General features: G+C 38.3%; 1 protein-coding gene across 6 annotated transcripts; it reads right to left on the minus strand.

The window, feature by feature from the left end:
- Positions 1-9,161: 9,161 nt before the first annotated feature.
- Positions 9,162-12,448, minus strand: LOC104760531 (uncharacterized). 6 transcript variants are annotated; one of them, XM_087498640.1, is made up of 11 exons: positions 12,199-12,448; positions 11,989-12,047; positions 11,803-11,874; positions 11,590-11,639; positions 11,308-11,459; positions 11,150-11,235; positions 10,941-10,984; positions 9,987-10,228; positions 9,782-9,895; positions 9,540-9,668; positions 9,162-9,420 (listed from the first exon to the last, which is right to left on the minus strand). In XM_087498640.1, exons 8-10 carry the CDS (start codon positions 10,081-10,083, stop codon positions 9,568-9,570), a joined length of 312 nt encoding a protein of 103 aa, XP_087354766.1. In that variant the 5' UTR covers positions 10,084-10,228; positions 10,941-10,984; positions 11,150-11,235; positions 11,308-11,459; positions 11,590-11,639; positions 11,803-11,874; positions 11,989-12,047; positions 12,199-12,448; the 3' UTR covers positions 9,162-9,420; positions 9,540-9,567. The 6 variants fall into 6 exon arrangements, with proteins under 6 accessions (XP_087354766.1, XP_087354765.1, XP_087354769.1 ...); XM_087498639.1 differs by lacking the exons at positions 11,989-12,047; positions 12,199-12,448 and having other exon boundaries at positions 11,803-11,940; XM_087498643.1 differs by lacking the exons at positions 11,590-11,639; positions 11,803-11,874; positions 11,989-12,047; positions 12,199-12,448 and having other exon boundaries at positions 9,987-10,107; positions 10,206-10,228; positions 11,308-11,442.
- Between the last annotated feature and the right edge of the window lie 5,477 nt (positions 12,449-17,925).

Here is a 17,925-nt window from a genome sequence, read left to right on the forward strand (position 1 = left end):
CCCTGATAAGATCTTTGTTCATACCTGCCGTAACAATCGGATCAATTGCTTGTAGCATCTCAGAAATACCTCCACCGTTGGATTTCTTGAATAGATCCTCAAAATATGTTGTAGCTATATGTTCCATACCCGACGCTGATTCATCCCAAACGTTATTGGCACCAAATAAACCAATTATCCTATTCCGAACCCGCCTTTGTTTAGTGGATGCGTGAAAATATGAAGTGTTTTTATCCCCAACCCTTAGCCAAAATTTTCTGCTCTTTTGTTGCCAATAAATCTCCTCATCCCGGTATGCCTCTTTCAATTTCCTCTCAATTCCCCGAATATCTTCCAGCGAAACCGAGTCATCCATCTTCGCATCATGCAGAGCAGTCTTCAAAGAAGAAATAATTGATGGGCCAGTACTGACATTATTTTTCCTCCACCAGGAAATCGAATTCCTACAATTCCTTAATTTATCAACAAAACCCGGAATCCTAAAATTCCGTGCCCGATTCCAACCAGACTCAACCGCTCCAGCCAAGCCCTCCTTACCCAACCACCGCTTATCAAACCGAAATTGTCTCTGTCTCCTCCGGACTGCCGTCAAACAAGTTGCTAAAATTGGACTATGATCAGAACCAATCATCTCCAAATACTCTACTTTCGAATTGGGATAGAGGGCGTGCCAGTCTTCATTACCTAAAGCCCGGTCAAGTCGGCAACGAATCACTTGATTATTACACCGATTCCCACGCCAGGATAATTGATCCCCATAACATGGAAATTCAAGCATCCCAATATCCTTAATCATTGAGATAAAAGGTTTGAAGGAATTAGCTGACCGCAGGGCACCACCCTGCTTCTCATGGTTACCAATTAATTCATTAAAGTCTCCAATAATAAACCAAGGATCAATACGAAAAGATCCAATGTCCGTTAATTTATCCCACACTTTTCCGCGATGTTTGGGAACCGGGTCACCATAAACAAAAGAAAAATATACCAATTGATGATCAAGAACAGCTTTTGTATCAATTATACGATCATTATGAAATAGAACAGAAAGATTGATTTCATCCTTATAAAATAAAACCAAACCACCACTAGCCCCTCGGGGTTCAACAGTAAACATTTTATTATAGCCAAATTTTGATTGAAATTTTTGTAAATAAGAAAAACATTTCTTTGTCTCTAATAAAAACAAAATATCTGGTCGATGCTTCCTCCACAAATCACCCAAATAATTATCTGTCAGATCAACCCCAATGCCCTGACAGTTCCAACTTAGGACCTTCACGGTTTAGCCGGCGGTTTCGGGAGAGCCCACATCCCTATCTTTGCTGGTCTTATACCAATGCCAGCTGGTTTTCCATCCACAGCCTTGTTCCCTTGTTTTCCCATCCCATCCACAGCTGGTTTTCCATCCACAGACCTGATTTATTTTAAAAAATTGTTTAGAGTTCTAGATCTGATTTTAATTGTTTGAATCCTATTTAATTATTGATTTAATATTTTGTAATTTCCTGAGAAATTCTCTAGACCTAGCTTTTTGATTTTCTGAATTTACAACAGTTTTATTTAATATTTTGCATTGCCTTTTTAATTTAAGTAATCTTGTTTAGCATAATAACAAAACTCTATAATTTATTGTGTTTGATCTTGAGTCTCTGTGGAATTTGACCCCTAAGTATTATAGTGACCTCTTAATTTGAGAGAGTAGCTCTAGGGTAAATTTGAGCATATCAAATTTTGGCGCCGTTGCCGGGGATCGAACAAGGGTCACCCGCGTGACAGGCGGGAATACTTACCACTATACTACAACAACGCCATTATATTTGAGTTTTGTATTTCGTCTAAATTTTTCTTTTTATATTTTACTTACACGCTTTTGTTTCTTTTCTCTTGTGTGTTTCAGGTACATGCCTAAGCCAAATACCAGGAAGAATCCTACTGGTCTAGTTGTTAAGCTTACAAACCAAGAGTTAGGACAACTAGAGCGTGATAACACAAAAGCAGCCAAATCAGCAAAGATGGTCAACCCAATCATACTGAGACCAGATGCGGATGGTGCTTTGAGGGATCAAGAGGGCCACTTGCGCAATGAGCATGGCCAAAAGCTTGATGCAGAAGGGAAGGTTATTGCTGAAGCTGTTGTTGTCAATGAGCAGGCTGCTGTCAGAAACGAGCAAATTCTTGTAGTTGACAAACAGGTCGATGGTGTCGATCAACACCATCGGGGTATCGGTCGACACCCCCTTCCAGCAAACGGACGTGGAGCTGCCAACCACGTTGATAACCCAGTTCGAAGACAGGATCAAAACCGGGATCTGATCAGGACTATTGCAGACTTCAACAGAGCTGATTTGATGTATGAAAACCGCTTTGCAATTGTTCCACCTCCATTCCCAAGGAATGAGTTTGAGCTGAAGCCTGCCTACTTCCAGCTAGTTGGACAAAGACCCTTCTCTAATCTGCCAAATGAGAAGACTTAGGACCATATTGAGCATTTTGAAGACTTGGTGACCAGTATCAAGGCCAATGGAGTAACTGAATACTACATCTACTGCAAGCTTTTCCCATATTCACTTGCAGGAGAAGCATCTCAATGGCAAAAACAGTTGCCAGCTGGATCTTTGACATCTTGGCAACAAGTGAAGGTGGCTTTTCTCAACTACTTTTATGATGATGCCATGTCAGATGAGCTAAGAGTCAAGCCGTCCTCCTTCAGGCAAAGACCAGATGAAGCTTTCAAGGCAGCTTGGGTAAGATTCAAGGCATATCAAAGGGACTATCCACACTGTGGCTTTTCAAGAGTGCAGCTGTTGAGTATCTTTTTCAGAGGGATTGACTGGGAATATCAGCTAGCTTTGGATGCTGCAAGTCATGGGAACTTCAAGACAAGATTTCCAGAAGATGCTGAAGCTTTGATTGAGAATTTGGCTTCCAGCAATAGCACTAAGAGAGCAGATACTGAAAGGAAGAGATTGCATGGAGGATTTGATTCAAAACAGCTAGCTTCTGTTAATGTCAAGCTGGATTCAGTTCACAATCTTCTAGTGGATAAGAAGCCAGTTCAATTTGCTGCTGAGGTTAAGACATTTGAGCCTGAGGCAGAGAATACAGAGGAGAACGTCAACTATGTGTATGGAGCTGGGTATCAAGGCAAAGATTCGGTAATCAGCAAAGCAACAAGCCTTACAGTGGGAACTCTTTGGGCTACACTCGTAAGCCTGATTTACAGAAGCAGCAACAAGGGAACAACTTCACAAGGACTTATGGGAACTCTTCCTATCAATCTCCACATCCACAAACTCCTTCTGAGAATAGAATGGAGGCCATGCTTGAGCAGCTTCTTCAGGGACAAGAGAATATGACAGTGACATTCAATGGGAAGATTGATAATGTCTACACAGAACTTACTGGAAGGATTGATGCACTGAATGTACATGTTAAGAAATTGGAGAGTCAAGTGGCACAGACTGTTGGGTCTGTTAAAAGACAAGAGGGTTTTCTTCCTGGAAGAGCTGAGTCAAACCCCAAGCATGCTTGCAATGCCATATCAGTGAGAGATGAAGATGCTGGTGCAATTGTTTCTGCAGAATAGGGAGAAAAATCAACCACCTGGGTGTCGGTCGACACCTCTCTCAGACAGAACCCAAAGTTGCAAAATCTCAGGTTCCAGCAGTTGAGAGGGTATACCAACCTAAGATTCCTTTTTCTAAGCCAAGAAAGTCCAAGCAGGAGATGGAGGAAGCTAGATGCAAGGCAATTATGGATAAGGTAATGATTGAGATGCCTTTAATTGATGCAGTAAGCTTTCACCACCTCTTAAGTAGTATGTGAAGAGAATGGTATCAAATGGTTTGAGCCCTGAGGAAGGAGCATTGCTTACCAAGGATGTCAGTGCAGTTCTTTTGAACCAGCCTCCACAGAGGAAGAAGGAGAGAAAGCATGATGTGGTTGTCTCTAAGGAAGTGAGTGCAATAATTCAGTGTAGAGTTGCAGAGAAATTACCAGATCCTGGAAGCTTTGTACTTGATTGCTCTATCTCTGCAGAACGGTTTGCTCACTCACTTTGTGATCTAGGCTCTAGTATTAACTTGATGCCACATTCTGTTGCTGTGAAACTAGGGATGACAGAGTTCAAGCCAACTCAGATTGCTCTTATCTTAGCTGATAGATCCAAAAGAATTCCTGAAGGTGGCTTAGAGGATATTCCAATTAAGGTTGGAAACTTCATGATTCCCACTGACTTTGTGGTGCTGAAGTATGATAAAGAGCCTAACGACCCTCTCATCTTAGGAAGATCTTTCTTGCCTACAGCAGGTGCCATCATAGATGTACAGAAGGGCCACATAACATTGAATGTGGGAGGTTTGAGTATGAACTTTGAGATGGATAAGCTTAGGAGGGCTCCTACTATTGATGGACAGACTTTTTCTGTTGAGAAAGTTTCTGCTACTCGAGTTGCAGGCTTAGCATCGATCCATGCTACATTAGCATCGGTCGACACCCCTCCACATCTGAGACCGAACTTGTCCAAAACAGTTGCTCCTAGTCAGAAACCTGTTTCCAAACAGAAACCTCCCCATTCCACACTCCATAGTCCTCAGGTAAGGCAAAGGTACACATCTTCTGCACCCAAACCCCCTCCTATCATCAACAAGGCTTTCAAAGGTACAAAAACTGTTTTGCAGTTAACCAAGCCACGAGATTATCGTAGAGCGCTTGTTTCTTCTGTTGATGATTTTGCAGGACATAAAAGAAGCAAACCCATCCCAAAATCCCACCCTGGTCATGTTCCTTATGTCCTTGGTAGACCTCACTCTTCTACTGCTTATACACCACCTTGGATGAAGAGGTCATGCTATGGGAGGCATTCACTGCCACGTTCTGATCCACCCGATGCCTGAGCTTCAACGCGGTCTAGCTAATGACTGAAAACAAGCGCTTAGTAGGAGGCAACCCACTTATAGGTTTTTCTTTTCCTTTTGAGTCATTTTTCTTTTTGCATTGAGTCAGTTTTTATTTGAATTTTGTTTGAAATTATGAACTATCTATCTATCATGTTGCTTTTAACTTGTGTGTGAGTGTCTCTTAACAGAATAATCATCCATGGATTGATCAATCAACACAACTATTTGCAACTAACAAGGAGTTACGGCCAAAAACACCATTCGTGATGAGTGTCGATCGACACTGAAATGGTATCGGTCGATGCCCCATGGTAACCTGAAAACAGTTCATCTTTTCCTTACAATTTTCAATACGTTTTTGTTTCTTTTAGCTTTCCTCTTACTTGATAACATTGGGGACAGTGTCGTTTAAGTCTGGGGGAGGTTAGTACTAACTACTAACATAGTTTTTATTTTTAGTGTGTCAAAACCGATTTTTGTTTTTATTGAGTCAAATTTTTCAAAATTGTGTTGGGGACTATGACTTTTCTTTTTAGGTGTATTGCCTTGGTTGATTAATGCTGCAGATTGAATCCACTTTTCCGACTAATGAAAAATCCAGTGGCTGACCAGTCAACCAGAGACATCCAAATTTCCAACATAATCCATAAAAGCCTGAGGTAACTTCTGCACTTTTCTTTTATCTCATCAAGGAGATTGATGTTCATAGAGCTTGACTCCTTGTTCATACCTGACAAGTAAGATTTCAAAAGAAAATAGTACTCCTCTCCCTTATTCAAGTTAAAAAAAAAAAAAAAAAAAAAAAAAAAAAAAAAAATCCTGAGAGGTTAGTTAAAAAAAAGAGAATAAAAGATGAGATGATTTTGATTAGTTTAGAGGGGTAGGTAAATTACATGTGACCTCATTATTCTACTCTTGAGTCAAATGATCACACAAAGCTTGGAAGCGAAGGATAGGTAAATTACCGATGACCCCATTATTCGCCTACAACTTTGAGAAAAAGAATAGGAAAAAAAAAAAACAAAGCAAAGCTCAAAGGAGGATAAGAATAGAATAAGTCTGGGGGAGAGGAAGAATACCACATGTTGTAAAAGATATATCTTGCTTGTTATGGTATAGTACGGGAATGAGTCTAGAAGGTTCTTGACATTGATCAAATTGATGAGAACCACCGATGAAGGCTTAATGGAGGAAGTAGTGGAATTTGGTTTGAATTTGGGATGCTATGAATTTCAACGGAGAAGTACATGGTGGTTCGATTTGGATTTATCTGCTAAGTATATGGATTATGGTTTGGATGATCATGGCATTACCTTAGAGAGAAAATGAGTTTCTGTGTTTTCAAACCTCTTTCACAGGCTAAGTTTCTGTTTTGCTTGAGGGCAAGCAAAGACTAAGTCTGGGGGAGTTGATATATCATGGTTTTTGTGGCTTTTAACCATGATATAACGAGTCTTTTTGAGTCTTTTGATTTGTTTTCTAGGATGTTTTTGAGTCTTTGCAGATTTTCTAGGACTTTGGCACAGAAGGAGCAAAGTGGAGCAATTTGGATCATTTTGGAGCATAAATCTCAAAGAATCAATTTGGACTCGGATCAAAACAAGGGCATCGATCGACACCACTTAGGAGCATCGGTCGACACCCTCTTCAGCCGATTAAGAATCACAAATTTGGAAGTTTTACAAAGTTGTCCAAAGTTTTCCATATTTGCAACACAAGTCCCTGACGTGTTTTAGGACATATAAATAGTATTTTGGGTTTTAGAAAACCCAAAAAAAAATTTTATTCTAGCAAGTTTTATTTTCTGCAACCCTGTAAGATTTTGAGAGCTTTTAGGAGAGAGATTTGAACTGCTTTGAGAGAAGAATTCATAAACTCTCTCTTTACTCTTTTAATCTCAATTGCTTATTATTCAGAATTATGTTTTGTTCTTCATTGAATATGTCTGAGTAGTTTGCTTGTTAGGTTCAGGGTTTTTCACAGGGATTTTATGATTTATTAGATCTGTTTATTTAGGATTCATTATCTTTCTAGATCTTCATCATAGGTTGTTCTTCATATTAATCCTTGATTGGCCATCTAGAATTAATAACCTAGGAAAATAAATTGATATGAGAATATAATTGATTTTCCTGATAAAACCTTTTGATGAGCAAAATTTCTTCTTGCAAAGAGATTTGATTCAGTAATTTTGTGAACAATCTAAACTTATTTTTAAAGCTGATTTTTAACCTAGAATTTTGCAAATAGATTTGGATTTTCTGGTTTTAAATTTAGATAATATTTGCAGTGAGAATTGATTTATTTTACAAAATTGTTTAGAGTTCTAGATCTGATTTTAATTGTTTGAATCCTATTTAATTATTGATTTAATATTTTGTAACTTCCTGAGAAATTCTCTAGACCTAACTTTTTGATCTTCTGAATTTACAACAGTTTTATTTAATATTTTGCATTGCCTTTTTAATTTAAATCATCTTGTTTAGCGTAATAACAAAACTCTATAATTTATTGTGTTTGATCTTGAGTCTCTGTGGAATTCGACCCCTAAGTATTATAGTGACCTCTTAATTTGAGAGAGTAACTCTAGGGTAAATTTGAGCATATCAGAAGACCGTCTATCTACTATTGAGCTATGGGTTCAAATTCGGGGTATCCCTTTGCCATATGTTACTGATGATACAATGACAATTATAGCTGAAAGACTTGAAGAAGTAGTGACTGTCGATTTCCATGAAGCAACAACTACTCAAATTACTTGTATCAGAGTAAGAATAAGGTTTGGAATTACTGATTGTCTTAGGTTCTTTCGAAGAATCAGGTTTAGATCTGGAGAAACAGCAATGATTAGATTTCAATATGAGCGGCTTAGGAGAATCTATAGCAACTGTTATAGAATGATTCACCACATGAATCTTTGTCTGTTTCTTCAGCAGCCTCGAGTAATAGGATTAATCCTGCGATTTCAGAAAGACTTGTTCAGAATAGAGTTGGTGAGAATGATGAGTCAAACAAAGATAATATCAATTCTCAGTCTCATATATCGGATAGATCATTTCCATCACCAATCTCTCAACCTTCAAGAATGGATACTCCTCCTCCTAACCCAGGGGAATTAGCTCCTGTTAGTCCTTACTTTCAAGATTTCAAAGCTGAAAATGTTCAGCACTTTGCAGTACCAATTCCTCTTCATGCATCAAAGCTGAGAATGCAATCCTCAAATGGTTCTAATGTAACTCCATTTGATGTTCATGAAAGCAATTCAAAAGCTTTAAAGAATTCTGGATTTGGTGAATTATCAAAATATGAAATTGGTGAGTCATCCAAGCATCCAAGATCTGAAACAGTTAAAGATGGAAAAAGAAAGCTAAATCAAAAGTTTTAAGTTTATGAAAATGGGAAATTCAGCTACCTCCAAAGAAATAATAATTTCAATTTTCAGGATCTGTCAATCATTTTTTAATGAATGTGCAGTATCTTAAACAGGATTAATAAGAAATTTATTTACTTTTTAAGTATGGCTAGTATTTTTAGGATCCTACTTGTCTACAATGCAGGTGGAAGATAAAAGAAAAAATTGCCAATCAGTAATTTTTCTCCTTCTCATGCAATTTAATGAACAACTTTTTTGTTTTAATGGTGGGGGATAAACAGCATGCAGCCGTACACTCGTCGCAGCATGTTCGTCGCGCCCGCCACATCTCCCACGTATGATCACAACTGTTTTCTGTTGCCACGTCTTATAATTACAGTAAAACCTTGTAAAATATATATATTTTATTTGTTACAAACATTTTTTCTTTAGCATGTATACATAATCGGCCAAAGTCTTTCGAAACTCACCATTTTCTCAGTTCGAATGTGACCATGGTCCCATTATATTAACGATCAAATCAACTAATATATAGCTTATCATTTATCAATAACAAATAACTAAAACAAATTCTAATAATTTTGTTGAGAAATAGCGTATCCGTCCGCAAGGATGACATCAAAAAAAGGGTTTAAATATTTGGTTATCTATATCAAAAAATGATATAGAAAACAATTTGTATACAATAAATAAGAAGAATTTTCCTATTGCAAATACATGTGCCTATCTCAAAGATAATGTGTAAGAAACATGCACCAGAATATGCCATGCAAATTGAAATGTGTCAACTCCGATCATACGTTTTCTTTACAGCGTAAAGCCAAGAAGAAGAGGCGAAGGAAGAAGGAAGAAGATGATTGCAGGGAGAACAAAGGAGAAGAAGAAGGTTAAGCAAAAAGGGCCAGTAGGCCATGTAATCAATTAGGCCCAATTATGTGTAATGAGCTCAGCAATATTTTGTGGTTTAGGACAAATGACAATTAACCTAAACCAGTAAATCTATTAGTATAAATATGTAAGAAGATGGTAAAAACAAGATAAGATTGTTGTGTAATAGTAAGTTTTCTAAGCGGCTAAGACTCCTTCAAGTACAAATCAACATGGTATCAGAGCTAGATGGTCTTGGTGGCCTGGAATCTTGAAGATCTGCACAAAGAAATCAAAGGCACAAGCTGGTTCATTAGAACACAGCAGAAAGTAAGAAAAGAGAAAGAAAAGAAAAGGTAACTTCAAAAACAGTCTTTAAATAGAAATACAGAACTCACTAGTGGTTCCAGTGTGTGATGGAAACAACTATAGCTTATGGGTCATTAAGATGAAGCCAATCCTTAAGTCTAAAGGGTTGTGGAAGATAGTAACTGAGGGAATTCCAGAATCGCCTAAGCTAGCTACACCTGTACAAGATGAGAGAAAGAAATTAGGGGAGTGGGAGGAACTTGAAATGAAAGACCAAACAGCATTACAACTACTGTTTAGTGCTGTTACTGAAGAAATCTTCAGCACTTACCTGTCAGTGACTGAAACGTCAAGAGAAGCATGGGAAGTGTTGAAGCTGAGATTTCAAGGAGACTCAAAAGGTTCCATGATAATGCTGCGGAGACTAAGGGCCAACATTTACAATCTGAAACAAGATGAGAGAGAGACCATTGTCGAGTTCACTAAGAAAGTAGTTGAGCTGGGAAATGAAATGAGAACTCATGGAGAAGTGTTACCTGAGAGCATGATTGTCTCCAAGATATTGTGCTCCTTGCAAGAGAGGTTTGACTCATACGTGGGTGTTATAGAGCAGACAAAGGATCTTTCAACCATAACAGTGGCGGAGGTAGTCAATGCCTTACAAGGTCAAGAGAAAAGATTAGATGATAGGAACAGTGGGAGTGTTGAGGGAGCGTTTGCAGCAAGGTTTCAGAAGTTACGAATGTTCAACGTACACAAGACACATTCAGACCGGATTCTTCTCAGTCAAAGTGGGGCACCATATGTAAGAAAAACAATCACAATGAGAAAGAATGCTATTACAACATAAACAAGACAACAACCACACAACAAAACAAGCAATTCAAACCTAGAGGAGGATGTTTTGTGTGTGGAAGGCTGGGACACTATGCTAGAGACTGTAGACTCAAGCACAATCAAACTCAGATGCAAGCTCAAGCTGAACAACAAGGTCAAGTACCAATAAACAAACAATACCATGAAGAAGACGACCAACAGGAAGGGTTGTTTACAGCAATTCATGACCAAATCACAAGCAATGAAAATATGTGGTTGATCGATAGTGGAGCTACGTGTCACATGGCTAGAGAAGAAAGTTGGTTCTCACAGTTAAACAAAAGCACTAGGAAAAAGGTGGGCTTATGCACTGGTGATGCTATTCAAGCAAAAGGAAAGGGTATAGTCACAGTGATGACTGAAACGGGAAAAAGGGCAATAAGGGATGTCCTCTTTGTGCCTAGCTTGGCACACAACAATCCAAGTGTCCCTCAGCTAATGAACAACGGTTATGGAATTATGTTCAATGAATCAGGATGCATAATCACCAATCAAGAAGGGAAGAAGTTATTTGAAGCACCCATGACAGATGGATGCTATTCAATTGAGTTCCAAAAATTGAAAAAAAGAAAAACAGCAAGGAGAGACATCAGAGAGGAAAGCAGAAATAGAACCTGGAAATTATGGAGAAGAATATGGAACTGGAGAACTTGTTGACCTGCAGGAGAGTGTAGAAAAACAATCCCTAAGTCGTGTGATTAAGGGAGAATCAAGCAATGAACAACAAGAAATCCATCAATACTTGATGGTAGAGGGTGTAGAACAAGAGGTCAATAATCAACAAGTTGATAATCAAACTGACTGGACTGAGAATATGACTTACCAACCAAGGGTGAATGCAAGTGAGGATGGTATTGGTCTCAAGGAGCAAAGTAGAGCAGAAACTTTCATAAGGGAAACTGAGCATGTCTACCAAGAAGTTGATGAAACATGTCAGATTCCAGAGCAACAAAAGGTATCAAATGCATTTGGAAACTTAACTGATAGGAAGAATGGACCCGCTGGAGTTGTAGCAGGCTTGACTGTGAAGAATGCTCGTGGTAAGACTGAGGTAGCTCTAGGAAAGACTCACGACATAGTAACCACAGAGTGTACAATGATAACTGGTTCGAGCAAGACTCAAGAGGGAGAACCTGCAAAAGAACCACATTTTCAGTGAATTAAAGAATCAAAGATTCAGAGCCCCAAGGGAAGTAATCCAAGTCTTATAGTGAGATGCGAAGAGGTCAAGGAAATAAATATGAGGCATGATTCACAACTCACCCGAGTAATGGAAAAAGGTGAAGATCACTTATGTTACTGCTGAAAGGTACCTACAAGAGAGAGAACTAAATCATTTCAAAAGAGAAAAGAAGAAGCTAAAGAATCTGGAGAGGAATCGGGTTCAAAGAGAAAATAAAAAGGAAAGCAAGAGGAAGACTAAAGCTATGAAAGATAAGGAAAAGAGGGAGATAAGAAAGAAGAACTCAAACTTACGATACTTGGAGGATGATGATTCGATTTGCAATGAGACCAACATGCAGAAGAAGAAGCCTCAATTCACAGAAACTCATGACAAGAACAAGGGATCAATCATGATGAGAAACAGATCAGAAACTAGGTCAAACTCAATCAAGATTACTAAGGTAAAGAATGAAACAATGAGGGAAAAAGATAAATTACCTGTGAGTTTTGTAGATGTTGCAGAAGGGATCGACGACTTGCAATACTTGCAAGAGCACCTGCAGAACAAGAACAAGCATCAGGTTTCAGTCAAGGTTAAAGAGAGCATAAGAGAAATCAATCCAATAGCCAGATCCAGAACAATGAAGAATCATATCAAATCTGATGAGATTGGAAAGATAAAGATGATGAGAGAGCAAGAGAACCGACCAGTGAGCTATGCTGATATTCTGAGAGGCATAGGACCAGGAATTAGGAACCAAATCAAAGAAGTTTCAGCAACAAAGGGAATCAATTCCTTAGGTCAGATTTTGGGGATTGAGCATAAGGATCAAGAGGGAGTGTTGGAAGTTGATCCTTTGCTCAATAAGGAACAAGAGACAATGAAGGAAGAAGATGTTGAGGTGATTAGGAGCAGAGAGATTCATAAGCAAATGTAGAAGAACCAAGAAGAAGAGGCAAAGGAAGAAAGAAGAAGATGATCGTAGGGAGAACAAAGGAGAAGAATAAGGTTAAGCAAAAAGGGCCATTAGGCCATGTAATCAATTAGGCCCAATTATGTGTAATGGGCTCAGCAATATTTTGTGGTTTAGGACAAATGACAATTAACCTAAACCTAGTAGTATAAATATGTAAGGAGATGGTAAAAACAAGATAAGGTTGTTGTGTAATAGTAAGTTTTCTAAGCGGCTAAGACTCCTTCAAGTACAAATCAACAAATACCACTAAATAAATTACTATTAAAAAGAATTATTACTAGTATACATAATAAGTATTGATGTTTAAGAGACACATGTTCTGATGGTAGCATTACCATTCTAATAAGGTTACCTCAATCCGATGCTCAAATTCGCCGAACATTTTGCATGAACCAACCTACACTTCACTCTCGCCACCACTAAACAATCTTGTGGCCGCCTCTCATCCACCGATGAAACTCATAGATTTGTGGACCTTGTGTTCTTCTTCGATGGTCTGCCTAAAGATGATCCTAGAGACCCCGATTTGCCCGCAGAGTCGCTTGCATTATCTATATGTTGTTTACTCTATGGGTTCCAGCTGTTATAGCGGCTCATAACATTCCTTGTGAAATCCTCTGGTTCGAAGCTTGTGATATTTTCTCGGTTTATTACTGTTACTACATGAAGACAAACCATTTCCCCAATCTTAAAGATCCTAATCAAACCGTAAAATTACGAGTGTCTACTCTTGTGGTTTGACCTCCATAATTAATCAAATTAGAGGTTATAGCTAGAGTTGCACCTACAGCTATAGCTTTTGGGATGCTCCTTGTTGTAATATAGGAAAACAAATGTCACCATAATAAACCAGCTTACAATGGAGTTTAGCAACAAAAGAATGCACAAATCTATAGCAAGGAACAATTCAGTTCTTCCCATACAAAAAAAACATATATGACAATCCTTTGTTACTCCCACTCAATATTGTTGTTTGTCTCAGTAACTACTTAGCTCCTAAAACCTATGAATTGAACTACATAATGCTTTGATATTATAAATCAGTAGCCAATGATAAATTATTGTGGGAGGAAGCCAAGTCCTTCTCTATGAATCACCTGCATCACCTAGATTCTCAGCCAAGCTTGGAGGTACGGGATCCTTGTCCCCGATGCCATGTTGATGGTTCCTGGAAAGGTTCATACCTATTTGTGGGTCTGGGATGGTGGTATTATAATAGTGAAGATAGGACATTACTTTTGGGAGCACGAAGCCTTAGACCCAGTCCTTCACCTCTTCATTCGGAGTTACAAGCCTTGATCTGGGCTATGGAGTCTCTCCTGGCGGTGGGTGTTGACTGTCAGATTTTTGAGTCAGATTGCTCAGAGCTAGTCGCGATGGTGCAGGCTCCAGAAGACTAGCCCGCCTTCTCAAATTTGTTGGAAGATTTTCACGCTCTCGAACTTTCCTTTCCCTCCTTCACTATGATCCAGATTCCGAGGACGTCAAACGTGAGGGCAGACTATCTTGCACGTTCTTCAAAATTTTTAGTTTCTGAAACTTTTTTTGCAAACTCTTTTCCTCCAGTTTGGGCAACTAACCTTGAAGTTCTCTTTTAATTTAATGTTTGGTTGGAAAGAAGAAAAAGAAAAAAAAAATTCTATTTCTAGCAACTTCTAATGGTCTTCCCGAAACCAAATCAATTATAAACTACTTACTTAATCATAGAGACGCTGGTTTTCGCTGACACAATGAAAAAACAGTAACAAACTATGAGACAAGAAGAAACACCATTACCTCTATAACCACGCACATAAGCTCCAGCCACAAAACCACCAATAGCACCATTATAAAATCCCTCTTGCACCTAAAGTTCTGAACCAGCTGTTCAACACCGATGTAAATACCTTAAATGGCAGCAAAAGTCAGCCTGTGGATTCCCATCATCTTCAATGTTCTGATAAGCCACATTTCTCTCGACTCTTGGAACATCTTTCCAAGTAGTTAAAATGGTTCCTTAAATCATCACAGCACCAAAACCAGTGACACTACCTTTCATTGTCTTCATCATCGGACCATCCTCTTCTTGCAAAGGGTCAACCTAACAAATTACAAACCGATCCATCTGCCTTAAAATCATACCAACCATTGAATCGTTTGTGAAAAAAAAATCAGAACATCAAATAGAGCTCCACCACAACAAACCCTAACTGGGCGATAAACGAAAAGACTCAAACACAAAAGAGGATTGCTTAAAATTCCCCAATTTTCTCAGATTCGTCTCTTTTTAACACCAAATCTATCGAATTGGGTTTGATCGACTCTCTTACAGGATAACGTCGAATCTCTTACCAGCTTATTCGATTGTCTCACCTCTCATGTCTTCTTCTTCTTGGAAGCTTTGGCCATCAACATAAGAGAGAGAGACGGGAGAGAGAATCGGACAACAAAACAAATAAAATGAAACTTTCTTTTTTTTTGTTTCTTTCCAGCCAATCACAAATTGACACAAAACAGATTTTTAAAGAAATCTAAAACATCTAATTTAACAATCGATGCTTAGTAAAATTAATTTTTTTGCAAACTTATAAGAAACTTCTATATACACTGATCGAAGTGGTCTTATCAATATGGATGCTCTTTAAGAGATTTGTTCTTCCTCTCTTATATTTTATCTTACAGTCACATTAATATATACATTAATAGTAATACATATATATATATATATATATATATATATGTTGTAAATTTACTAAGAGAAGCTTATTTATAGTTAAAAACATCTCCATTAGTTATATTTGATGAGTGTCTAAACATTTTTTTATAATTAATTCTAATATTATGTAATTATGGCTGTCTTAAGAGTATCAAAAAATGTTTTTGTTTAATTTCCATAGAATTACTAACCTAGGATCGTTTTTATGAGGTAAAACCTAACTTCGAGTTTTAGCTATTAAGTAGAAGGACAAGAAAAATATTTTTTTTTTGTTTTATTGCTCCCGCGTCCTCATCTGCGCTCGTTAAGCCAACTTTTCTTTGTCTAATTGAAAACATTTTTGTTCACTTTTTTTTTTTTTGGCTCAACATCAACTTTCATTATCCAAAAACATTTCATCCAAGTCAAAGGTACATAAATTTCCCTCCATAGAATTGGACCCAATGCAATGAGTCGATCAAGTAAAACCCTGAATCACTAGGCGGATCCAACGCTACCTAATCCGAGAAGCATTGCATTTTTTACCACAACGAGATAAATAACACACCACGACTCGGTGTGAAATCATCTCTTAAACCACCTAATTAAACCCAATGACACGAAAACAACTACTAACACAGAGGAGACCAAATCCTAAACTGAATAACAAAGCAATTCCAAGCTAATAGAACCTCATGATCTGCAATAAGAACTTGTCCCAATAGCATCAACACCCAGAGGCGCAACATCAGAAAAAACTTGGTTTCTCTAGCTTTCATTGTTCCGGTCCTAAACCAAAAACGGACAATACATCCGACTGACCCGACCAAGATACCCGAAACAAACCAGCATGAGCAGAGGCTTCTCCTAACTAACCCATCATTACCGGAATGCTAATCAACTAAAATAAGATAATGAAGCACCGATTAGCATAGCTTCACTTCTCAGTGCATTTCCAGATTGGCCACATCGCATCAGCCAAGATGTCTCGCTTCTTAGCCGGACTGGGACCAGAAGGATGAGGGAGCTCTTGAGAACGTCAGCTTTGAGGATGTCCTCAAATCTCGGCCACCGACGCCCACTGAATCTCCCCAACCATCGGTAAAACTCGAAGACCCGTTTCAACCATTTAACTCCGGTCAACTAGGACCTCCAACAGAGATGACAAGAGAAACGCGACCCAAACCCAGATCTGACACCGTGAAGCTCTAAAGAGGGCCGCCCGGATCTGCTTCGAACCACCACCATTCGCCCGAAGAGGAAAACGAGCCGAGATCTCTCACCGTAGCTTTCGCCGCCGCATCGTCACGACACAGCAGTGGAGCCCTCCTCAGCACGACCAGAGAGGAAAAGATCGAGCCACCCAACTACTACAACTGGAAAATAAACTAAAAAGAAAAAAAAAAACAGAGCCTTCTCACACCGCCGGCAAAGCCAAGGACGGCGGAGAGGCACGCAAAAACTCAGGCGGCGGCGGTTTGTAGAACTAGGGTTTCTTCGTGAGACCTTTAATTTCTCTCTTTAATTTCTTCGTAACATTTTTGTTCACTTCTACCCACTCTAAAGATACTTTCAATTAAATAATATTAAAATTAGTTATAAAAAACAATTAGATATTCACAAAAAATGACCCATGGAAATAATCTAAATTAAAACCATCTTCATCCATAACAATTTGGAGATATCTTTATATAATTTTGAATATACAAATAATGAAAATATTATAAACTTATGTCTTCCCACTAAGATTGGTGTCTCCGCAAGCCTATTTAGATCTCAACATATATAAGTGTTTTAAATTTAATATTAAAATAATTTTAAGACATTGACAAAAAAAAAAAAATTAAGATACAATGAAAGAGATGACCGGTGCTCTAGTGAGTGTTTTTATTGGTGTAGGTGTCTTAAATAATTTTTATAATTACTTTATTATTAGTTTAATTGAGTGTCTTGAAAAGGAGATGTTAAATACATTTTTGCAGACACTTGTAATGAATGTCTAGAGTATTAAATAATTATTATTTTTATTGTTTTAAAGACACTAAAAATCAAAGAATCAAAAAGTAAGAAATAGAGTAGAAATGAGAAGAAGTTTATCAAAGTAGATACTTAAGAGCATGTGCAATGGGGGTTTCTCTCAAAAGTTTCTCATTTAAAAAATAACTTTAAGAAAAGGATTACCGAATAAAATAAAAAGAGAAACTCGTCTAGATACGAATTTCGAGGCAATCTCATCTTTTCCACTCTCCGGTGTTGGTGTAGCTTCGACTCGCCGGTGTCGGAGATCTGTCACCCTGCTTCTCTCTGTTTTTTTCTCCTTTTTAGCTATTCTTTTTTAACATTTTTCCCCATTTTTCTAATCTTTTGCTACCGTTCTCAATCTATTATGTCAACTCCAAAGTTGGGCAATTTCTTAATCAACGGTTGGAGCATGATTTCGGCCAATCTTTCCACTTTTTCTATGTACCCAGTTTTTTTATTTGCGGATCTAAAGTTCTCTGCACTACACAAGTCATGATTCGTAATTCCGTTTTTGCCTGGAAACTTCACCTCGTCTTCGCTGATGGCATGAGAGCTTCTTGTACCATCAGTTATGCCTCGTTGGGGAAGATGTTGACGGCGCACGACAAGGGTTTTTTCCGGACCATGGTTTTCACTTCTTCTTGGACCTCCACTTCAACCCCACACCACCGCCAAAGCTTGGCAGGGCCAAAACTGCTTCCTTCAGAGATATATATTATTCATTGCAAATCTTGGTAATTCCTCCGACCAGCCATCGTGCAT

The sequence above is a fragment of the Camelina sativa genome, chromosome 18 (genome assembly GCF_030686135.1).
Source record: "Camelina sativa cultivar CO46 ecotype springtype chromosome 18, ASM3068613v1".
Classification (NCBI taxonomy): Eukaryota; Viridiplantae; Streptophyta; class Magnoliopsida; order Brassicales; family Brassicaceae; genus Camelina; species Camelina sativa.

Bases quoted from the DNA above. Each gene is read 5' to 3' on its own strand.
- LOC104760531 (XM_087498640.1), bottom strand. From the start codon at position 10,083: ATGGTTGAAAGATCCTTTGTCTGCTCTATAACACCCACGTATGAGTCA. The intron at 9,896-9,986 runs GTAACACTTCTC...ATCTTGTTTCAG, and splicing joins GGAGACAATCATGCTCTCAG to ATTGTAAATGTTGGCCCTTA. The intron at 9,669-9,781 runs GTAAGTGCTGAA...CATCTTGTACAG, and splicing joins GACGTTTCAGTCACTGACAG to GTGTAGCTAGCTTAGGCGAT.